Raw genomic sequence first — 21,863 nt, 5'->3', positions numbered from 1 at the left:
CCAGAACGTGCCGGGAGGAAGCGTGTTATCGTGTTGGACCAGATTCAAAAGAGGAAGTGTTTCCCTTTTGATCATTTTTCTTCTCGCCACGCAGACTTCGTGGACTTCGTGGACGGGACACCCTGCAGCCCCTGGGACTTCACAGAGTGCATTCGTGCCTCCCCAGCTCCCCGGGCCCTACATGCATGTCCCTCAGTCTTCTTTTTTTTCTTTTCCGTCAGTCTGTCTTGGAGGAGGAGCTCCTCTGCCCGGCGGCGAATAGCCTGCCCTGCACCGCTCGCCCGGCTCAATACTGATCCCCACCGGGCTCCACTCTTGCTCCCGTGCAAATGGCCCAGAGCCTGCAGGGAGCCCCGAGGCCGCCCCCTGGAAACGTTAGGCTCAGGCTCGTAGGGTCTAGGGTCCGCAGGTAGTGCCGCAGCCCAGTTAACCAGAGTTGTCTCGTTCAGATGCTGAAAAGTTGACCAGAGTTGTAAAACTGTTCATTTCTACAAAGAGAAAAAAAAAAAATGCAAGTATTTTGCATTGCAAGTACATTGCAAAAATGCACGTATGCTCTGGTTTAATTATTCCAAAAACACTGCCGAAGCTTAAATGATTCAGACACGCTTCCGATGTTTGTGTTTGAACATACACAGCTGCTTGGGCTGTTCCGCTGACCGTCTTTCTCCGAAGTGCGTAACACAGAACTGAACCAAAAGCGGCGTTTGTTGCAGGAAAGGAGGAAAGGAGGGACAGCGGGGGCCAGGGAGGAGCTCGGACCTTCCTTTCGGGGGCTCACAGCCGCCACCTGCCCACCCGGCGGGCGTCTCGGGCCAGTTGGCCATATGCTTATGTAGGGGTGCAGAGCTCCATGTCGGATGTCAGCTCTCTACAGACGGACCCACGGGCCTTGAGGGTCCCAGGCGGCATCCTGAGCCCTCATCTTTAGCTTCTTTCCTTAGTTTCCAGATGGGTCTGAGAAAAACCACGTCTGGACGGCCGAAGGCAGATGGACATCATCAGAGCATGGCTTTCCATCGAGTCATTACAGAAAGGGGGCAAATGGTACTTTATGGGAAAACAGCCTCATTTTATTTATTTATTTTTTTAAAAAGATTTATTTATTTATTTATTCATGATAGACATAGAAAGAGGCAGAGACACAGGCAGAGGGAGAAGCAGGCTCCATGCACCGGAAGCCCGATGTGGGACTCGAACCCGGGACCCCGGGATCGCGCCCTGGGCCAAAGGCAGGCGCTAAACCGCTGAGCCACCCAGGGATCCCAAAGCAGCCTCATTTTAATCTGGTGGCCAATACCTGACATTATTTGCGGGTCCACTCATGTCCCTTAAACGTATAGTGAGCGCCCTGGCGCCGACCCGAAGGGAGGCTTCTGCTCGTAAGGAAAGGGAGGTGTTTCCCGGCCGCTAGCGGCTCTGACCTGGGGCAGCCCGCCTGCTACCGACGCCCGGTCCGTGTTTGGGGCCCCGGGCCTCGCCGTGGCCGGTGAGCGTCACTCGGCGGTTGAGGCCTCTCCTGCTATAGAACCCGTTCCTAGAAAAACACGCGCACACACACGCACACACGTCCTGAGGCCCTGTGTGCCCCCTGCAGTCGCCACCATCGGGGACCCAAGCTGTCTGCTTGTGCCGTTGCAGGGAACAAGAGACCCGCTGTTTCTGACTGGGGTCACCTTCCCGTCCGAGTATCCCATCTATGAGGAGACCAAGATAAAGCTGACGGTCTATGATGTCAAGGACAAGGCTCATGACACCGTAAGTACTTGCACTCATTCCTTTTCTTGGGGGGCAGAGGTGGGAAGGACTTCTGCTTTTCCACGTCATTGGGTGTGACTCCGAGTGGCGTTGCTCAAAGACGGTGTGTGCGACGTTGGCAGCTTGCTCAGGACCCGCGTCCCAGCCCCCACGCCCGCCCCGTTCATTTGCTCTGCTGCCAGATGGGCAGCCGCTTAGGAGCTAAAGCTTTCGGGACAGGTTTTTCTGTTTTTCGAGGAGCCTGGCTTGATCTCTTGGCTTATGTTTCTGTTACTTTATTTTATTTTATTTATTTTATATTTTATTCTATTTTATTCTATTTCAGGACAGGTTTTTCTGTTTTTCGAGGAGCCTGGCTTGATCTCTTGGCTTATGTTTCTGTTACTTTATTTTATTTTATTTTATTTATTTTATTTTATTTTATTTCATTTTTTATTTCTTATTTTATTTTATTTTATTTTATTCTATTTTATTCTATTTCAGGACAGGTTTTTCTGTTTTTCGAGGAGCCTGGCTTGATCTCTTGGCTTATGTTTCTGTTACTTTATTTTATTTTATTTATTTTATTTTATTTTATTTCATTTTTTATTTCATATTTTATTTTATTTTATTCTATTTTATTCTATTTTATTCTATTTCAGGACAGGTTTTTCTGTTTTTCGAGGATCCTGGCTTTATCTCTTGGCTTATGTTTCTGTTGTTTTATTTTATCATTTTATTTTATTTTATTTTATTTTAATTATTTTATTTTTTATTTATTTTTATCGGAGTTCAATTTGCCGACATATAGCTGTTGTTGTTTTAAAGAGCTGCGGAAGGAGTCTTGCTGTGGAAGAGGTTAGTTAGCCTTATATAATGTTTCAGGACTTTCTGGATGTGGGATCATTCTAAAACAGTGAATCCGTGCATGCACTCTCCCCCTGTCCTCCTGAAGCTGTTCCTGGCACCAGAGCAAAAACAGAGGGTGCAACAAGGGGTACCGGGCACCCTGTGTATAATCGGCGTGGAGGTCACGTGCAGACCCCAAGGCCTTTTGTCCTAAATTCTTCAGTCTTCCTACAGGGTCTGACTTTCCTTCCACTTGAGTCAGACCGCCCGGCTAGATGGTCAGGTGCCCGGGCACTATCTCTAGAGGCCGCTCTCAAGATTCCTGGACAGAATGGAATGCTGTTGGGTCGGTGCCGGGAGGGGATGACCTAAGAGGGGCCGCCTCCTGTAAAGCCCTCGGGTCCCCAGGAATCGTCTGTTTCCCAGGCAGGGAGGCTGGTGAGGATCACTGGCGAGGCACAGGCCCGGGGACACTCTGCAGGCAGGGGGGCCTTCAGGTTCCCGCAGAGTTCCTGCCGAAGCCAGGCTGCTGGGCGCAGGGAATCCCGCGTGCCCGGCCTGGGGGAGACAGCGCGACCTCAGATAGGTTATGGGTCCAATAGATGGTGGTGGCGGAGGAGGAGGAGGAGGAGGAGGAGGAGGAGGAGATGCAGTTGCTGGGGAGGAGCCAGCAGAGAAAGGTCACAACGATGGGCAGATGGGCAGGCGGCCGTGGGTGCGGGACCCTGCGCTACGGAGACCGATGCCTCCCCTGTGCTCTTGATACGTCGGAGTCAGGAATGTTCAACCCCTACGGGGTCTCAACCCCCTTTGCTCCCCCTCCTTTAAAATGTGCCTGGACCGTAATGCTCTCGGGATAGAGAACCAGCTTGCTCACCAGTTGGGCCTTTTGTTGGCGCCCAGTCTGGAGGCTGAATAGGTAAGGTCTTCTGGAGACTTCCTTCCTCGATCAGAGGCGTCGTCACATGAAAGTATTGGGTGAACTGGAACCGCTGCTGTGAAATGAGACCCGGGAACTCTGACCGCGCTTAAGAAAGGCGCCAGCTGCCGTCTGCTAGGAGCTGTTAATTGAGGCATAACCTCCTCAAAATAGCTAAGGGCTCTGGCGATGGGAGTGCAAACAGAAACGCAGCTTATCCATATGCTCACGGTTCCCGGGACGCACAGTCCTTATCCTGGCACTTGTTCTCTCACTTATTAAGGTTTTTCTCTGGGGCTGGGGGAGGGGGGAGGGGGGACGGGGAGGCAGGAAGTGGTTTTCAAGTGCTGAGCACTCAACAACCTCAAGACGTCTAGGACCGCAGTACCTTAAAGGCCTAAGAAATGGGACTGTGTGTCCGCGTCTTAGAGAACTAATGAAATTACGTGCACGTATTTAAAAGTAGCTTGAATATTTGATCCCAGCAAATCGTCGATCATGTTAGGCTGACCCAGAACAATGAGATTTTCTACCGACTGAATGCTAATTAGTTGAGCCAGATGACTGGGTTGCTTGCCCTTTCCTATCGAATTCATCATTACTTGGAATTCATCAGTCACACAAATGTGTTACCTTGCCATTTCGTGCTCATTGGCGTACCTGTCAACACTAGATTTCTTTTTTTTTTTTAAGTATTTTATTTATTTATTCATGAGAGACACACACAGAGAGAGAGGGGCAGAGACCCAGGCAGAGGGAGAAGCAGGCTCCATGCCCGGAGCCCAAGGCGGAACTCGATCTTGGGACCCCGGGGTCACGCCCTGGGCCGGAGGCAGACGCTCAACCGCGGAGCCCCCCGGGCTGCCCCCGAATACGTTTCGTGAAGCGTCCAGCTAATAGTCCTGGAAAAAAGAGCTGTTATGACCTGCTCTGAAACGGTTAAGTTCACGTCTTGCTTTTGCCTTTGTCCACCCGGCCCTTTGCTTCTGTGCGGACGGCACAGGCCTCTCCGCTCGCTGGTCCAGGCCGGTCTCCGTCGTCACGTAGTTTGCAAAGGGAGTCACCTCCCGTCCACGTGGAGGTGGTTCAGGGTTCCGAGGTGCCGCTGCCCTTCGCAAATAATTCTGCCTCCTTTCTGCTGATAAATGGGGTATATTGACAAAGAGCATATTTATATTTCACTGAGGTATGATCCACGTATGATGATAAGACAGACGGATCTAAAGCATTCCGTTCATTGAACATAACATGCTCATCATTCCAGAAAGTTCCTTCGTGCCCGTCCTGCTCAGTCGCTACCCCACATACTCTGAGGCCACTGCTTTTCCATATGGAACGACATGGATCCGTTTTACTTGTTGGAATTTACGTGAATAAAATCATATAATACGTGTTCTCTAGCGCCTGGTGTCTTTTGCTCAGCGTGTTTTTGAGGTTCTCACATGTACGAGTGGGTATTACTACTGAGTGCTGGTGTGCTGTAGGGATACCACAGTTTCTTTCATTTTTTATTTTTTATTTTATTTTTTTTAAATGATGTTTCCTTTTTCTTTAAGATTTATTTATTTATTTATTTATTTATTTATTTATTTATTTATGATAGACATAGAGAGAGAGAGAGAGAGAGAGAGAGAGAGGGGCAGAGACACAGGCAGAGGGAGAAGCAGGCTCCATGCAGGGAGCCCGATGCGGGACTCGATCCCGGGACCCCGGGGTCACAACCTGGGCTGAAGGCAGGCACTCAACTGCTGACCCCCCGGGCGTCCCAGAAACCACAATTTCTTTATTCGCTCTTATATTTCCATTTCTCTACATTTAATCATCTGTGGGTTTTGACAATGATGAACAAAGTGTGAACCTTGGAGTCCAGGTACTTGAGCAGATATTTGTTTTAAATATCGGTAAATACTGAGGCGTTGAAACCGTGATGTCACAGGGCAGATGCATTTTTGACTTTTCTAGGAACGGCCAACTGTCCTTCGAAGCTACTGCGTGACTTTATTGTCCTGCTCCTATTTCTGGGTGAGAGCTCCAGTTAACCCCACCAATGACCATATTGTCCATCTTTTCCCTTTAGCCTTCTGGGCGGAATGAAGTGGCATCTTACGGGGCCTTAGTTTGCATTTTCCTGATGACTAATTATTTTTTTTTCTTTTTAAATATTTTTATTTATTTATTCATGAGAGACCCAGAGAGAGGCAGAGACACAGGTGGGGGAGAAGCAGGCTCCCTGCGGGGAGCCCGATGTAGGATTCGATCCCGGGACCCTGGGGTCACGCCCTGAGCCTAAGGCAGCCGCTCAACCGACTGAGCCCCCAGGGGTCCCAAAAAGTAGAATTTTTTGCTATTAATTTATAGGAACTTTCCATATAGGTGGACATAAGTGCTTTTAGGAATATACGTGTTACCAAAACAGAAGCGACGTATGTGTTACAGGCCCCCGCTCCTCCCTTTGGCTTGCCTTGTAATGTCCTTAATGGTGTCTTTTGTTGCCCAGAAGCTTTAAATTCTGAGTAAGTCCAGTTTCTCAATCTTTTCGTAAGTGCTTTTTGCGCCCTCGAGTATCGTTATGCCCTCGGGTCGTGACAATATTCCGCAGTGTCTTCTTTCAGAATGTTTTATCCTTCTGGCCTTTACTTTTATGAAAGAGATAGGAATCAAAGTTATTTCCCCCCTACGTAGATGTCTAGTTATTGCAGCCCCCTTTGTCAAAAAAATCCCTTTTTCTTCACTAAATTTAGTCGGTGCCTTGACTAGGAATTCAGTGGTCTAAAAAAAAAAAATAAAAATAAAAAAATACAAAAAATAGAAAATTAAAAAAATAATTAAAAAACGGAATTCAGTGGTCTAAAAAAATAAAAATAAAAAAATAAAAAATAGAAAATAAAAAAATAATAAAAGAGGAATTCAGTGGTCTAAAAAATAAAAATAATAAAAAAGGAATTCAGTGGTCTAAAAAAATAAAAATAAAAAATAGAAAATAAAAAAATAATAAAAAAGGAATTCAGTGGTCTATAAAAGAATAAAAATAAAAAGTAGAAAATAAAAAAATAATAAAAAAAAAAAGGAATTCAGTGGTCGACGGATAGACATGGGTCTGTTTCTCAACGGTCTGTTCTGTTCCGTCGATCGCTGTGTGCAGCTTCACGACCACGACAGGAGCTTCGTAGCCTTATTGTGAGTCCTAACTCAGGGCATTTAAGGCCTCTATCTTTGCTGGCCTTGTTTTTTTTTTTTTAAGATTTTATGTATTTATTCATGACATACAGAGAGGGGCAGAGACACAGGCAGAGGGAGAAGCAGGCTCCACGCAGGGAGCGCGACGTGGGACTCGAACCCGGGTCTCCAGGATCACGCCCTGGGCTGAAGGCAGGTGCTAAACCGCTGAGCCCCCGGGGCTGCCCGGGCCTTGTTCTTTTTATCAGCATTTTTGTTTTTGTTGGCCTATTCCAGAGCCTTCGTTTTTCCACATAAATCTGAGAATTGCTCGCCGATTTCTTCAAAAAGCCCGTTAGGATCTTGACTGGGACTGTGTGGAGTCTGTGGGTCACCGCGGAGGGGGCGGGCACCTTAGCGCCGCGGGGTCTGTTGACTTGTGGATACGGCAGGTGCGTCGTTCCATTGATTTAGGCGTTTACATTGCACCAGGAATATATTTGTGACCAGATCATTTGTGCGCGGTCATAATATATTTTAAGACTCGGGTATTTTGGATGGATTTCCATGCTGAGGTCCAAGGCATTTTTTTTATTTTATTTTTTGTTTTTATTTTTTATTTTTTTTGGTACGAGGCAGTTTTGACGGCACAGCTGTAAGGTCTCACGTGTTAGCAGACGGAGGCACGATTGCTTCCTGCGCGTGGACCTCGTGTGCCGCGGTCTTGCTGAGTTCGCCACGTGGCGGTTCCCAGGCGTCTGTGGAGGACTCCACAGGGTCCGGTGAATCCACGAGCCTCACGAGCCTGTCGCCTGGGATCAGTGGGAGGTGTCCGTGTCCTCTTCAGCCAAGGTGCGCCTCCGCTCTGCCGGGCACCGTCCGCGGGCGGCGGGGCTGGCAGCAGCACGTCCTGGCAGCGGGTGGCGCGGCTGGAAGCGCCCAAGTGTTTGCAGACCCGGGGCGGGAGCTCACCCTGAGCCGCCCCAACCCCAGGCTGCACCGCCGGCCTCTCTCGGATTCGGGAGTTGCCCTCTGTCCCCATTTTCTGTGAGTCTCGATCATGAACGGTGTCGACTTCAATCAGATGGCTTTGGGGGCCCGTGTCGAGGTGCTCGGGCCTCCTGTCTCCTCCGTGTTGCTGGAGAGGATCGGGGGGCCTGAGCTCGGGCAGCCCCGCGCCGTCCGCGGCTTGACGAGTGTCCCCGGGTGCGGCCCGAGCTCCACGCCGGGGACGCGTGTCCTTAGGGGTTGATGCCCGCCCCGCCGGCTCGTATGCAGGAGCCTCGTCTCGCTGCCGCCCAGCCAGGAACAGCGGCCCCGCACGGGCACTTGCCCTCCGGGCGGGCCTGTCAGTCCTCGCCCTTTATTGCCTTTTGGTTCATCTGCACCCGGTCCCCCGGCGGGGTCAGCGCAAACTGTGCCCCGCTGCTGGGTCTGAGCGCTCAGCGTCCCGTGGGGGCAGCTTTAGGTTCTGCCCCTTAGCGCCCATGCCGCCCCCTGTGTTCGCATTTCCACCCCGTCTTTCCCTTCCCCCGGTGCACGCGGTCCCCGCCGCCCTCGACGCTGTCTTCCCTTTGCCTTCTTGCTCCTGATCTCTCCCTGCGCACAGTACCCCCCTCCATCATCCGTCCAGGGCCTTTGTGGGAGTTTGGTTTTTTGCTTGGGCTCCCACCATAGCGTATTCGACGCTTCCTTACTTCCCATGAGACAGTGCCGATGTGCAGGGAGGGACGCTGGCTGCCTGGCAGCGGGTAAGAAAGCGAAGGCGCTCGCCGAGCAAAGCATGTTCCTTTGCAAAACCTTTCGGGCCCTGAGGCTGAGAGGCGGCCGCATCCTCACCTAGGGGAGGTCAGCACAACTGTACTTGGCGTATTTTCACACGTGGCGATCTATAAATGTGTGAGTTTTAGAGACCTTGTAAAGCTAAGTGGAAAAAAAAAACCACACACACACACACACACACACACACACACATGTAAGACAACATACCTAGAGTGGATTTGCCTTTTTTCCAGTTAAAGCAGACGTAGGGCCGCTTTCCATTCTCTTCTTAAAGCCGGGAAACATTATTAATCACAGACACAGAGGACCATAGTTCACCCCGTGTTTCCAAATGACCATTTGGACATTATCCTCAAGTGGACGTTAGAGACCGGCTTTTAATATTTCACCATTGTAGATTTTTGAGCAGTGAGCACTTCTTTTTTTAAGGACCGTGAGCTCTCACTGGGAAGAGTGGTTGGGGGGGGGGGTTGCGGGGTGATTCCGATTTAAACGCGTTGAGTCGACAAAGTGGAATTTAGTCATGTCTATATAAATCTAATTGGATGGGTGTTGCCCAGAAATTTTAGGAAGCATAAGGGAGCAGGAAGGTAGGCAGTTAGGTTTGACCTAAGAATACAGCCTGTGTACATAAGGAGAATTTAATACCAAAATCTGATGAATTTTTTTAAAGCAATAACCAAATTTCGATTAAAAACAGAGGTACGCAAATTAGGATTGAAATAGCGTTCAGTAGAGTTCATCTTCTTGGAAACAGAAAAATACGACCTGAAAAGCAAAAACTGCTCAATATTAGTATGTCTGTCAACATGTTCCATTTTATTAATGGCTAAAGGAAAAAACTCATTTGGATCTGTCAATGGATGCTAAAGATGCATTTAATGAATGTAGTGGCTACAGCTAATAAAAAAAGAAATAGACGTCAGAGAAATATTATAAAAATCTATCCTAATAAGATAATAGAAGTGTTCTAAACAATGAAACGCTAAAATCATTTCAACTGGACACCAAATTCACAATTCTCATCATTATTATTCAATGTTTTCTTGGAGGCTGTAGAAATACAATGAGAAAATTATATTACTTATAAAAATTTGGAAGGCAAGGAGCAAAACTATTTCTCTATTAATATGATTAAAAATCAAGAAACCCCAAGATCAAATATGATTTGGAAAGTTGGTTGGTTATAAGATCAATATATTTAAAAATCAATACCTTCCCTCTTATACAGCATAAATGACATAGAAAAGTATAAGATCTTATTGAAGACTATAAAATAAGATCTTTACCAATATGAAAACTTGTGTCAGAAAAATTATAGTCACCATAAAACAGAAATTGATCCATATTCAATTTATAAATTCAATACAATTGCCAATAAAATATCATTAAATATTCTCATGGAGAAGGATTTGGGTGATTGGATAAAATGATCTAAAAATCTACTTTACTAAATCAATAGCCAAGGATATTTTTAAAAGTAGTAAGATTCTATGTTGGCAAATTGAACACCCATAAAAAATAAATTCATAAAAAAAATAAAAAATAAAAAAAATAACGTAAAGAAAAATAGGTTCAGCTGTGAGCATAGATGGGAATATTCCAAGTAAAATTTTAATAAACGGAATCGGTATAAAGAAAAATAAATTTACAAAATGGAAAAAAAATAGTAAGATTCGCCTGAGCAAGCATCCCAACAAAACGTAAAGCTGCTGCAGTCAAATCTCTATAGTTTGATCCTAGGAGGGACCGATCGTGAATGAGACGGACGGTCAAGTCCAGGAGAGATTCAGGTACACGATCGTCGCTCCGACGCGGTCTAACTCGTTTGATACAAAAAGCGTCGGTGAGACGGCTGTCCACCTGGCGACAAGGGTCGTGGTCATATCAGATTCAATGTATAAAAGTACATTTTACGTAGACTGATGACGTGAAGGAACTAAGTTGTATTAAGCCTCTTGTAAAATATTTTAAAAGGCTGTACAGTGTAGAGGCAGGACGTAGGGAGGGTGACGCGGCATCGTGACACGGCTGACCTGCGGGTGCACGCTCCCTGAACCCCCTGCCCCCCAAGGCCGTCCTGGGCTACACCCCCTGAACCCCCTGCCCCCCAAGGCCATCCTGGGGCACTCCCCCTCCCCCTGGCCCCCCAAGGCCATCCTGGGCTACACCCCCTGAACCCCCTGCCCCCCAAGGCCGTCCTGGGCTACACCCCCTAAACCCCCTGCCCCCCAAGGCCATCCTGGGGCACTCCCCCTCCCCCTGGCCCCCCAAGGCCATCCTGGGCTACACCCCCTGAACCCCCTGCCCCCCAAGGCCGTCCTGGGCTACACCCCCTGAACCCCCTGCCCCCCAAGGCCATCCTGGACACTCCCCCTCCCCCTGGCCCCCCAAGGCCATCCCTGGGCTACACCCCCTGAACCCCCCTGCCCCCCAAGGCCATCCTGGGACATGCCGCCTCCCCTGCCCCTCAAGGCCATCCCTGGGCTACACCCCTGAACCCCCTGCCCCCCAAGGCCATCCCGGGACACTCCCCCTGGGACACAGCGACAGGCACTTGGGATGTACCTCGTGCCTCGGCTTCCCCTCGTCTCTGGCTTTGGCAAGGCCGAGGTGTGAGCCGTCTGTCATGGGGCCGGGGCAGGAGCTCGCGATTTGGAGGGTTGGGTTGCTTGGGCTCGAGGAGCTTCTGAGGACGCAGGGGAGCCCTGTGGCACCGTAGGAACGAGGGAAGGCTGCAGAGACGGGGCTCCCCTTAGCGCCTCTGCACGGGGTAGTGACAGCAGCCCCCCCACCCCCGGGCTGGATTCGAATTCACCTAAAGATGGCTTTTAGGCTCTGGGAGGGGAATCATGCGCCGAGGTCACAGGGAGTTTCACCCTGGAGTGTGGGGGCCTGTGTTCGCAGCCCCGAAGACTCCTCCCCGGAGGCCTGAGCACCCTGCTGAGGCTCGGCGGCCTTGGGTGCAGCTGGCTTCTGGGACGTGCTGGCTGGGGAGGCTGCGGGCCTCAGGGTGGCCGTGGGGCTGGGGTGGCTGCGGGCCTTGGGGTGGCTTGGGGCTTGGGGTGGCCACGGGTCTCAGGGTGGCCATAGGTCTTGGTAGGCCACGGGGCTGGGGAGGCCATGGGGCTGGGCATGTAGCTGTGGCTCTTGGGGTGGCCGCAGGGCTGGGCATGTGGCTGCAGGACTGGGGTGCCTGCGGGGTCATGGGGTGGCTGCAGGTCATGGAGTGGCTGCAGAGCTTGGGGTGGCCCCGGGGCTGGGGAGGCCATGGGGCTGGGGTGCCTGCGGGTCATGGGGTGGCTGCAGGTCATGGGGTGGCTGCAGAGCTTGGGGTGGTCCCGGGGCTGGGGAGGCCATGGGGCTGGCATGGCTGCGGGTCTCGAGGTTGCCACGGAGCTGGGGGTATGGCTGCAGGGCTGGGCGGGTGGCCGCAGGGCCTGGTTGGTAGGGGAACTAGGAAGGAAGTTCAGGCAACTTCCCGAGGGTCGCACCAAGGTCACCAGGACCCAGGCCGTCTGCTGCGGAAGCCCCCCGACCGCTGGAAGTTTCTCCAGGCACATGTCAAGGCCACTGACTCTTAGTGACTTGGGCCCAACGGTGGCCCCTCGGTCGGCGCGGCTGCGGAAAGCCCCATCTGCCAGCGAGGCCGACTCGTCCTTAGGCAGCCGCGCAGTAAGGGGGGCTGCTGGTGGCTTTCTGGGGGCCGGAGGCCCGTGTGCCCCGAGAGCCCCGAGAGCAAGCCACCTGGCTGCCGGCCCGTGCCCACGTGGCTGTCAGGTGAGCACCGCCGAGCCTGCCTCACTGCCTCCTCGTGTCCGCCCAGCCGCGGAGCGTGGGTCCTCGGTGTTCAGAGCTGACGCCCGAGAGGGGCCGGCCCGTGTCGTCGGGTCACCGTGCTGTCTTAGCCGTGATGCCGGTGGCGTCGACGCAGGAATGACCGTGTACGGGGACGAGCCACCTGTCTGAACGCTCGCTCCTCTCGTTAGGGGCCCCTGCCGGTTACCTGCTGTGCCGTGTTTCGTCGCGTCGCACGTCATTGATCCGCTTAGACGTTTCCATACTTTTTCTCTAAGAGGCTGTCGTTAAGAAAGCACCGAGAAATGACAGGTACACGGGCTTCTTTATATCTGAAGTTTGATTTTTGTCACCATAATTGACGTGCGGATGGCGTTTCCACATGGATATACCCAAGCAGGCTTTTGGAAGTAGGTGCGTGGAATTAAGGGAAGGCGACGTATCTACATTGTCTGGAAATGTCTGCCTAACGGAAGCTTAAATAATCATGCCTTTTTTTTTTCCTCGCACAACACATGAGAAAGGTGTAGCACGGTCGGGTTGTGTCCCCTTTACTCAGGAAATCCGCTCTGCCCCAGACTGTCTCGCGTCTCCTCGGCCAGGGCGGTGTCCCGTGGTCTCAGTCGCAGCAGGCGAAGCTGATGAAGCCCGGATCCCTCCTTCCAGACTTCCTGCGCTGGAATGTGTGAGGACAGAAGCAGCTCGGGCCTGACTTTCGAGTCTGTAACCAAGTAACCACAAGATTTGGAATAAAGGTTCGAAAGGCTTCCTTACAGAGGTGACCTTAGACAGAGAGAGAATCAAGAAAGAAAAATAGGAGAAAACGATCCAAGTCAGAAACTGGGGGAGTACTGGCGTGGAGAAGAGAGGGGATTAGGTTTCGGTGAAAAGGCTTCGGCTCGGGTCAGGGTCTCCCGGGTGGCGGGGATCCAGCCCGGCCTCGAGTTCCACATCCCTGCATCAGGCTCTGCGCTCAGCAGAGAGGCTGCTCCACAGGCTCTCCCTCTGCTCCTCCCCCAGCTTGGGCACACTCTCTCCATCAGAAAATAAATAACTACTTAAAAAAAAAATAAAGGTGAAAAGCAACCACAACCTCTCACCTGTGAGGAGGGCTACTGCAAAACAAACAAACAAACAAACAAAAAAACAAAAAAACAAAAAAAACAAACAAACAAAAAAAAAAACAAAAAAACAAAAAAAAACCCCAACCACAACAACAAAAACAAAGACAAAACAAAACAAAACAAAAAACAAATAAAAAAAAAACAAAATAATAAGCGTCATTTCTCCACGGCTAGGATGTGGAGAAAATTGTTAACTCTCAGTAGAAATGCAGAACAGGGCAACTGCTATGGGAACCAGTATCAAGGTTCCTCAGAAAATTACAAATGGAATCATCCTATGACCCAGCGATCCCGTTTCCTGTTTCCAAGAAGTTCCCCCAGAACTGCGGTCAGCATCTGGGCGAGCTCTGCACACCCACGTTCCAGGCAGCAGCGTCTGAGCAGCCGGGGGAGCCGTCGTCGGGGGACGAGCAGATGCACGCACGTGGCACCTGCACACGAGGGAACACTATTCAGCCTGGAAAAGGGAGGAGGCCATCGGACCCTCGAGCTGGAGAAGCGAGCCTGACGCCTCACGCCGTGTGACACCGGCCCGCGCAGGAGGACAGACGTTGGGAATCCACTGGAGGAGGCCCCCGTCCTAGGTCCTAGAGGCGGGAGCAGAGGAGTGGGTCTCGGTGTCGGTGGGAGAGGGAGCGGGGAAGCTGTCGGGGAAGGGACATGGAGTCTCGGTTTCACCCAGTGAGGTCCGGAGACCTGGGGAGCGCACCCGGCACCCTTGAACTGAACCCCTAAGTATGGGACTGATGATATATCTCACATTACTTGGTCATCTTATTATTATTATTATTTTGACCACAGTTTTTTTTTTTTAAAGTATCTCTGTGTTCTGCTTTGGGGGGCGTGGGCCAGGGCCCGAAGGCCGGTCGCAGGTGGTGCAGCTGCCGCTGGTCCCCCAGCCTCAGCCTGAGACCCAGCTCGCATGGGGGCTGACTCCTGACCTCAGCTCGGGTCTTGGGGTCGAGCCCCGCGGAGTCTGCTTGGGGTCCTCTCTCTCCCTCTGCCCCGCCGCCCACTCCCACTTTCTCTCCAATAAATAAGTCAATAAAATATTTAAAAAAATTTTTTTTTGAGAAAGGCTCATCACTCAGAGCCACGATCCTCCGTTTACGGGTCTAGCTCTGCTTGGAGTGTGGACTTCGGGAACGAGCGTCGTGCCTGCCTGTGTGTACCGACTTCTAATGCACCGTCTGTCCCGGAATACGTTTGTGTCGTATAAATAGAAAAGGGGGAAAAAAAGGTAAAAAACAATGTGAGGGGGAGAAACGAGGGGAACCAGATAGTGCAGGGTCAGGTGCTGAGAAAAAGCCCGAGTCCGCGGGATGGAGGCCAAGCCCGCGCCAGTGCTCTGCAAACACTGGCGGCGGGAGCGGGGTCGGCATGGGTGGCTGGGACGCCTTCGTGGGGAAGGTCTGTCTCCCCAGGAGACCGTGGAGCCCGGGAATTTGGGGCCACACGTGTCTGCTGATGGGTCTTGCCTTTGCTGGAACTTCCTGAACTAAGCATTTTTTTTTCTAACCATTTTTTTTATCATTGTTTTTAATGATAGAATTTCCTCTGTGCCAGTGTGTCCGTTATGACCCCTTTCTTGGCTCAGTTTACCAAGTGAGAAATAACAGGGTGCTGGGTGCACGTGAGTAACAAGCAGGCCCGAGAATCTTTTTTTTTTTTTTTTTGACACACTTGGGGATTCTGATGCGGAATGAATTGTCACAAAAGAACCACCAGTGACATGACTTCCTCAAGGAGCGGGAGAGTCGCCCAACCATTCCTCAGTGTCTATGACAATATCAGCAAACAGATGATTTGAACTAGTTTGGCCAAGATGCGGGGCTCCACGTGATCATCGTAAAAGAAAACTGTGCGGTGGGACAAGAGAAAGAACCCGCAATGAATTTACATTCAGGTCTGGTTTATACGCGCTTTCCCCGTAATGGCTCAAAAATAGTGCACGGTCTTTTTTTTTTTTTTTTTTTTTTTGAATCTTTATTGTATGTCTTCCAAAATGTTTACCCAAATGCGTTTTGCTAAGAAATCCAGATCCTCGGGGGAAAAAAAAAAAGGAAAGAAAGAAAGAAATCCAGATCCTTGGGCAGCCCGGGTGGCTCAGTGGTTGGGCGTCTGCCTTCGGCCCAGGGCATGACCCCGGGGTCCCGGGATCGAGTCCCACGTCGGGCTCCCTGCATGGAGCCTGCTTCTCCCTCTGCCCGTGCCTCTGCCTGTCTCTCTCTCTGTGTCTCTCATGAATAAGAGATCCCAAATTTTTATTTTTTTAAAGGTTTTGTTTATTTATTCATGAGAGACCCCAGGAGTCACCCAAGCTGTAAGTTCTGGAAAGCTTCAATAATGTACGTGGCGGGTAATTCCTCACAGACCGATTTTTTATTTATTCACTTATTTTTTGCTTCCGTAGACCATGCTGGTTCTTTGGGTCAGTTCTGGAGGTCAGAGGTCTCTTTCTACAGGGAGGTAGATGCTGTTAGGAACGTCTCCCATCTTCCAGGTGGGAAAACTGAGGCACAGGGAGATCCGAGACTCAGACGTACGGTAGGAGCAAGGACAATCGGCTCCAGCGTCTGCTCGTCTTAATCGCTTCATTCTAGGGGACCCTAAATAGCGGGGCCCCTTATTGCCTAGATACCTACCACGTTTTACCGCGAGACTTGTTTTTACGTGTATGTTTTAGGTCTCAAAGGGAGCAAGCCATTCTGACGTGTTCACTAAAAACGCATTTTCCTCTAAGTGTTTGGGATTTATGATCTTGGGCTTTCAGAACCTTCAAAGGTCAAACGTCGTTACTCTATTCGTCTTCTCAAACACTTTCCGCTCTGTGAAAGGGCACCGATCTATTCGATATAGATGCAAAAATAGGATTTATGACTCGTACAGGCCCTGGCTCCTCAGCCAGAGCTCCTTCCGCTGCGCCGCATAACACGGTGTCAGATTCTCAAAAACAGTCATTGTTAACGCCTGCAGCTATTTGAGACTGACCCCGGTTTGGGCAGAGAAAATAAATGATTCGGCTTAAAGCCCTCTATATTTCAAGTCCGGAGGAGGAGTGCGCCGCTCGCCTGTGTATTTGTTTGTTTGTAGGCAGACGCGGAGGGTAAGTCCTTGGTGCGGGGCCGGGGCCGAGGCTGGGCCTGGTGAGGGCTGCCGGGCGCCCCTTCCAGGGCCTGGGGACTCAGCTGGTGCTTCTTCCTGGGGGCTCTCTGCTGACGAGGGGGATGCACAGGATGTCGTGCACCCCGCCCGCCGCCTGTCCTCGAGCCCGTGTGCGGCTGTCGGTCGGGGCGCACGTGCCTACGAGTGCCGGGAGTCCCGCTGGGGACAGAGCGGGAACTCGGGGTGGGGGGACCCGCCCGCCGCAGACCCCCCCCCCCCGGCCTCCCGTGCTGTTCCGGAGCCAGGTGGTCGCCGCTGCCTTTTATTATATTTTGTGTCTTTTCCTTCTCTTGAGCGCACGGTGTGATGGCGTGGACGCAGGACTTGTCTTTTCAGAGTCCGAACGACTTTAGTCGGGGTGACTTATTTTTAAGGACAAAATCCAAAAAAAAAAAAAAAAGTACAAAATCCGAAGGGGACTTGTCAAGACTGCAGACAAGCTCCGTGGGACCCATGGTATGGAGGGGAGGGGGTCGTGAGAGTGGCTGGTTTCTCAGTCCCCGCAGACACGGTCCCGGCCGGGAACTGACTGTCACGGAGCCTTTTATTTGCGTCTGGGACACGGACCTTGAGGATGAACCCCGATTGCTTGGGTTTGCGTGTTGGCCGACGGCGACCTCGACCACTGAACCGTGACGTCATGCTTCCCCGTTCATGGGTGCGGTGTCCTCTACGGCCCCACAAGCCCCGCTCCGGTGACGTCAGAGGCTTTCCTGGCCTTGGGCCTCAGCCGCAGCGCCGCGGCTCCCCCGCAGGCCGGACGGACGACGTCCTCCTCCTTTTAGGCTGTGAACCGAGAGTCTCAGCAGTTTTGTCGTCTCTTGGGAAGAACCTGAGAACGTGGCTGAGGGTTCATGGGGTGGGGGGCAGAGCCCAAGAGGCCGCTCTGCTGGGGTCCCGGGGCCCAGATGCGCCTCGACAAGAGCAACCCGGGGAGACGCGAGGAGCGCCGAGGGCGTCTGGGTCTTCCTTCCCTCCATCCTCTCGTCCTTTGACTCCTCCTTGTCCCCTTCCTCTCTCCCCGTCACCTGTGGAGGACGTCCAGGCTCCTGAGCCGGGCAGGGAAGTCTCCTCTCCAAGTGACCCCAGCTTGTGACCTTAGTGAATGCCCTTTTCACCCCCCTGCCACCGCCTGGAGCCCCGTGTTTCCCCTACAGGCCCGTTTCTCTTGGATCATCGGGCATCCTGTCATGCCTCTGTCCCCCTGAAGTCCCCCTTTTTCCTTTCGCCAATCCTCTTCTCACCTGCCTCTTTTTCCCCGTGCACGTCCTTTGGGAAACATGCCTTGAGGTCCTTTTCTGTCCATTCAGGTCATGATTTTCTCTGATCCAGTGGGAATTCGTACAAACATACATCCCAGCAATTCCTTGTCTTTTGTGCCGGTTGATGTTTTTACGTATTATCCCATTCTAATTAGGCTGTACGCCTCTTGAATCGCAGGTAATATCTTTTACCGCTCCGTAACCCCACTTTCTTAGACGATGGGGTTTTTGAACCAACAAATAAATAAGGGCGACCTTTTATCTTTTGGTAAGTGGCTACATGCTGTGTAGACGTTGGTCGTTATTATTGCACAGAATATGGAGGGAAAAGACATTACTCACTGATATTTTGTGACCGAAGGAATAGAGATATCATTGTCCAAAATGATGAATATTGGAAAAGAAGGGAGTCGTTATTTGGTGTGGCAGATGCTAAATTTAAGGCGATAACGGTACTATTAAAAAATACCAGAATCTAAGTCAACGGTTAGGGTTGACTTAGAGGAGGGGGGCGCCTGGGTGCTCGGTGAGCTCAGCTTCTTGATCCTAACTGAGGTCACGATCTCGGGGTTGTGGGATCGAGCCCCACGTCGCCTCTGCCCTCGGTGGGGAATCTGCTTGGGATTCTCTGCTCTCTTCCCCCCTGCCCTCTGCCCCTGCTCCTGTGTGCCCCCGTCTCTAAAATACATAAATAGTATCTAAAAAGGGAAGAGGGCGTAACCCCTGGATACCAAGTCATTTATTATTATAATCATATTTTTGCAAGGTTAGTTGGAAGACCTATGAGACAAGAATTAACTGCTTTAATCCCCAAAGCCAGGACAGTGACCTTTGTTTTTTTTTTGTTTGTTTGTTTTTTTTTTTGTTTGTTTTTTTGACCTTTGTTTGAACGGGTTGTTTTTCACGTGTAAGCCTTTTTGGCCGCGTGGTCTTATGTGGTTGCAGAGGCAGCAGGGTTGGCGGACGGGGTGCCTCATACGGTGGTGAGGGTTTCGTCCGTTTGGGTATTTGCAGGAGGGACGGAAATACACCACGCTGGGCTCCGGCTTGCCCGTCAGCGGGCCTGGCCAGCAGTTATTTCCGACCCTGTTTTTTCTGTTGTGATGGTTACTATCTTCAGCCCCGGATTAAACCCATAAAGGACTCAAATCATCATCTCCCCAGCCCCGAGAACACCCTGCAAAGCGGCCAAACACATACACTACGTAGAATCGCAAAGCAGGAGGGGGTGTGTGGCCCTGTTGTAGGGTTAAGTTCGCAAACTCTGGGGGAGCGTCGCTGGGTGACTGGAGATTCATTGCTACGTGTTAATCGGGAGCGGGAGAACAGAAGGTCACGAAGACCAACCCTAAGGGCAAGCAGATCTGTGTTCAAGTCCTGACGCTGCTAGACACTGGTCACGTGACCTCGGGCAAGTCCATTAACATCCCTACGGCGTCAGTTTCCTCTTTGGTGAAATGGAGAAAGGAAGACGTGACCCTCCCCGTGGGTTTAGGGCATTGAATCAGCCACACCGGGCGGTTGTGGTTTATCACCGCCCTTCAGTGTTTGACGCTGTCTAGTAGAAATTTTGCAGGAAGGCGGGGTGGAGGCTTTAGGGGAAGTTGCAGGGGACTGTGGGCTAAAGAAAGCTCACGCCTGTGTCTTTACGCTCCTTGAAACAAAGCAGGAAAAATCATGCAGTCATTAATCATAGAAAAGCTGAGGCGCCCGGGTGGCTCGTGGAGCGCCTGCCTTCAGCTCGGATCAGGATCTCGGGCTCCCTGCCCGGCGGGGACTCGCTTCGCCCTCGCCCTCTGCCCCTCCCCACCACTTCACCACTTGCACTCTCCCTCCCTCCATCAAATAAATAGATACTTCCCCCCCCCCCAATATTGAAAGAATCCTATAAAAACTATTGAGTCTCATTTGTGGATGGGGATGGAAACAACGGAGGGAAAAGGAATAGGAACGGGATCAAAGCAGACCTCCCTTCATGACGCACGTGACGCATCTGTGGGCGAACTACCCTGTTAACCGGTAAAAACATACGGGACACTCGTCCGAGGGAAGCACATTAGAAGTATCCCGAAGGTAGATAATTCTATTTTATGATAAAGAATCAGGAGCACCAGGTGGGGCATCTGCCTTTGGCTCAGGTCGTGACCCCGGGGTCCCGGGATCGAGTCTCGCGGAGCCCGCTTCTCCCTCTGCCTGTGTCTCTGCCTCTCTCTGTGTCTCTCAGGAATAAATCTTTAAAAAAAAATCTATCCATGCCTAATAATTCACTGTCATTTCCCTAATCCTAAATGCATTTAATCATCACTTGTTCTTAACATAAACATTTAACGTAACCTAAATTACACACTACATTTTCACTACATTTTTCTAGTTCTCCTCCTGTGTGTTCTCCGAACCAGGAGGAGGCTTATATCTGGCTTTTCTTTTTCTTTTTCTTTTTCTTTTTCTTTTTCTTTTTCTTTTTCTTTTCTTTTCTTTTCTTTTCTTTTCTTTTCTTTTCTTTTCTTTTCTTTTCTTTCTTTTCTTTTCTTTTCTTTTCTTTTCTTTTTTTTCCTTTCCTTTCCTTTCCTTTCCTTTCCTTTCTTTTTTTTCATCTGTTTTTTTTTTTTTTCATCTGTTTCTTTAATTGATGGTTAGTGAGGTGGACTGACCATGTCAGGATGTGAGATGCTTTGAGGACAAGAGCATTTTAAAACATTCTCCCAAAAAGAATAAATAAATAAATAAGTAAGTAAATAAATAAATAAAACATTCTCCCCAAACTTGTGCATTTTTCTATATTCAGTGTTGCATCTTGGTTGAATGTCCAACAGGTTTTGGGAACCTCAGGCTATTGATGAACAAACGTGATGGGCTCCATTCTAACTCCCTTTTTTTTAACAAATAAGCTGGTTATTTTGTTTGCCTCTGCCTGCCCCCCTGCACCCCCCAACCATTCTCCACACTTCCCTGGTCCGCTCCAGCCCCGCCTCCCCCAGGGCCTGGGCTCTCTTGCTTTCAGCTTTGCATGCGTCCAGCTCACGTGAGCCTCCTCTCGAGGTCAGGGCACAGCGGGAGAGAAAAGTCTGACGGCGGCGTGCAGCCCTCTGTCCCCTCCCACCCTCACTGGGTCTCTGGAAGTGGCTGCTTTCCTGGCTCTCCAGAGTCCTTCTTGGCTGCTGGTGGGACTCCTAGCCCCATGTCCCGGGTCGGGGGACCTGTGGGCTCTGCTCTGGTCCTGTCCTTTCCACTGGGGTGGGGTTTCCCAGGGCCGCCCCGCATGCTCGGCCCTCTTAGGCCCCTGCAAGAGGTCGCTTCGATCCGCCTCCTCGGCGACACCCCCTCGAGTGCACCGTCCGATTCTTCTTGGGCCTTGACCGATGCAGCAGACGCCACTTGCTTCAGCCAGGAAATCCACGGCTTGTTTCTTTTTCCTACAATTATGATGACGGCGATGCCTCAAAACCTCAGGATGTTCCCATTGATTCCACGCTTTCCCCATTATTGACTATGTTTTGTTTGTCTCTGCATTTCTGAGTCTACACCAGCCCTTCGGCACGTTGCCTCTCTCACAGCACGTGTTAAAGGAATCTTTGTTCGGTGGAGCCGAACTGAATTCACACGGAATTCTCTTGTTTTTATTGCATCAGACTCCGTGAGTAATAATGCCGAAGTGCACAGGGACGATTGAGGGACCGTCTGCCTACATGACGCCAAAACGGTCGTGTCTATGATCATGTTGCGCATTATTTCTCCTTTTCCATTGTGCGATTTGCCGTATTTATTCTCGTGCAGAAACCTAATGACTCTTTTTTTTTAATTTATTTTTTTATTGGTGTTCTTAATGACTCTTTTAAAATCAGAAATAGCTTGCTCTGATGACATTTTATAGATCCATTTGTTCTTTAATATTTACGCGCAAATTACAGTCGTCATTTTATAATATGGACGGACGCTTCTAAAGGTTATTGTTGGATCAAGGTAATTACAGGGTCAATTTATATAATCGGGAGGTAAGTTCAAGCGGAAGTGAGCCTATATTTGCTTTTCTTCTTTTTTTTTTTTTTCTGAATGAGCTGCACCTTTTCTTGC

General features: G+C 50.6%; 1 protein-coding gene across 2 annotated transcripts in view; it reads left to right on the top strand.

Moving 5' to 3' along the window:
* The window catches only part of INPP4B (inositol polyphosphate-4-phosphatase type II B), a 371,833-nt gene that overhangs the window by 51,270 nt on the left and 298,700 nt on the right, over positions 1 to 21,863 (top strand). The window contains exons 1-2 of one of the 2 annotated variants that reach the window (XM_055317017.1): positions 949 to 1,047; positions 1,642 to 1,758. In XM_055317017.1, the coding sequence (XP_055172992.1) occupies positions 952 to 1,047; positions 1,642 to 1,758 (213 nt within the window). In that variant the 5' untranslated portion in view covers positions 949 to 951. Of the gene's footprint in view, positions 1 to 948; positions 1,048 to 1,641; positions 1,759 to 21,863 lie in introns of those variants that run through there. The other variant, XM_055317016.1, reaches the window with a different exon arrangement.

Source organism: Nyctereutes procyonoides, unplaced genomic scaffold (assembly GCF_905146905.1).
Source record: "Nyctereutes procyonoides isolate TBG_1078 unplaced genomic scaffold, NYPRO_anot_genome, whole genome shotgun sequence".
Classification (NCBI taxonomy): domain Eukaryota; kingdom Metazoa; phylum Chordata; class Mammalia; order Carnivora; family Canidae; genus Nyctereutes; species Nyctereutes procyonoides.
This window is presented reverse-complemented; position numbering and strand designations above follow the sequence as displayed.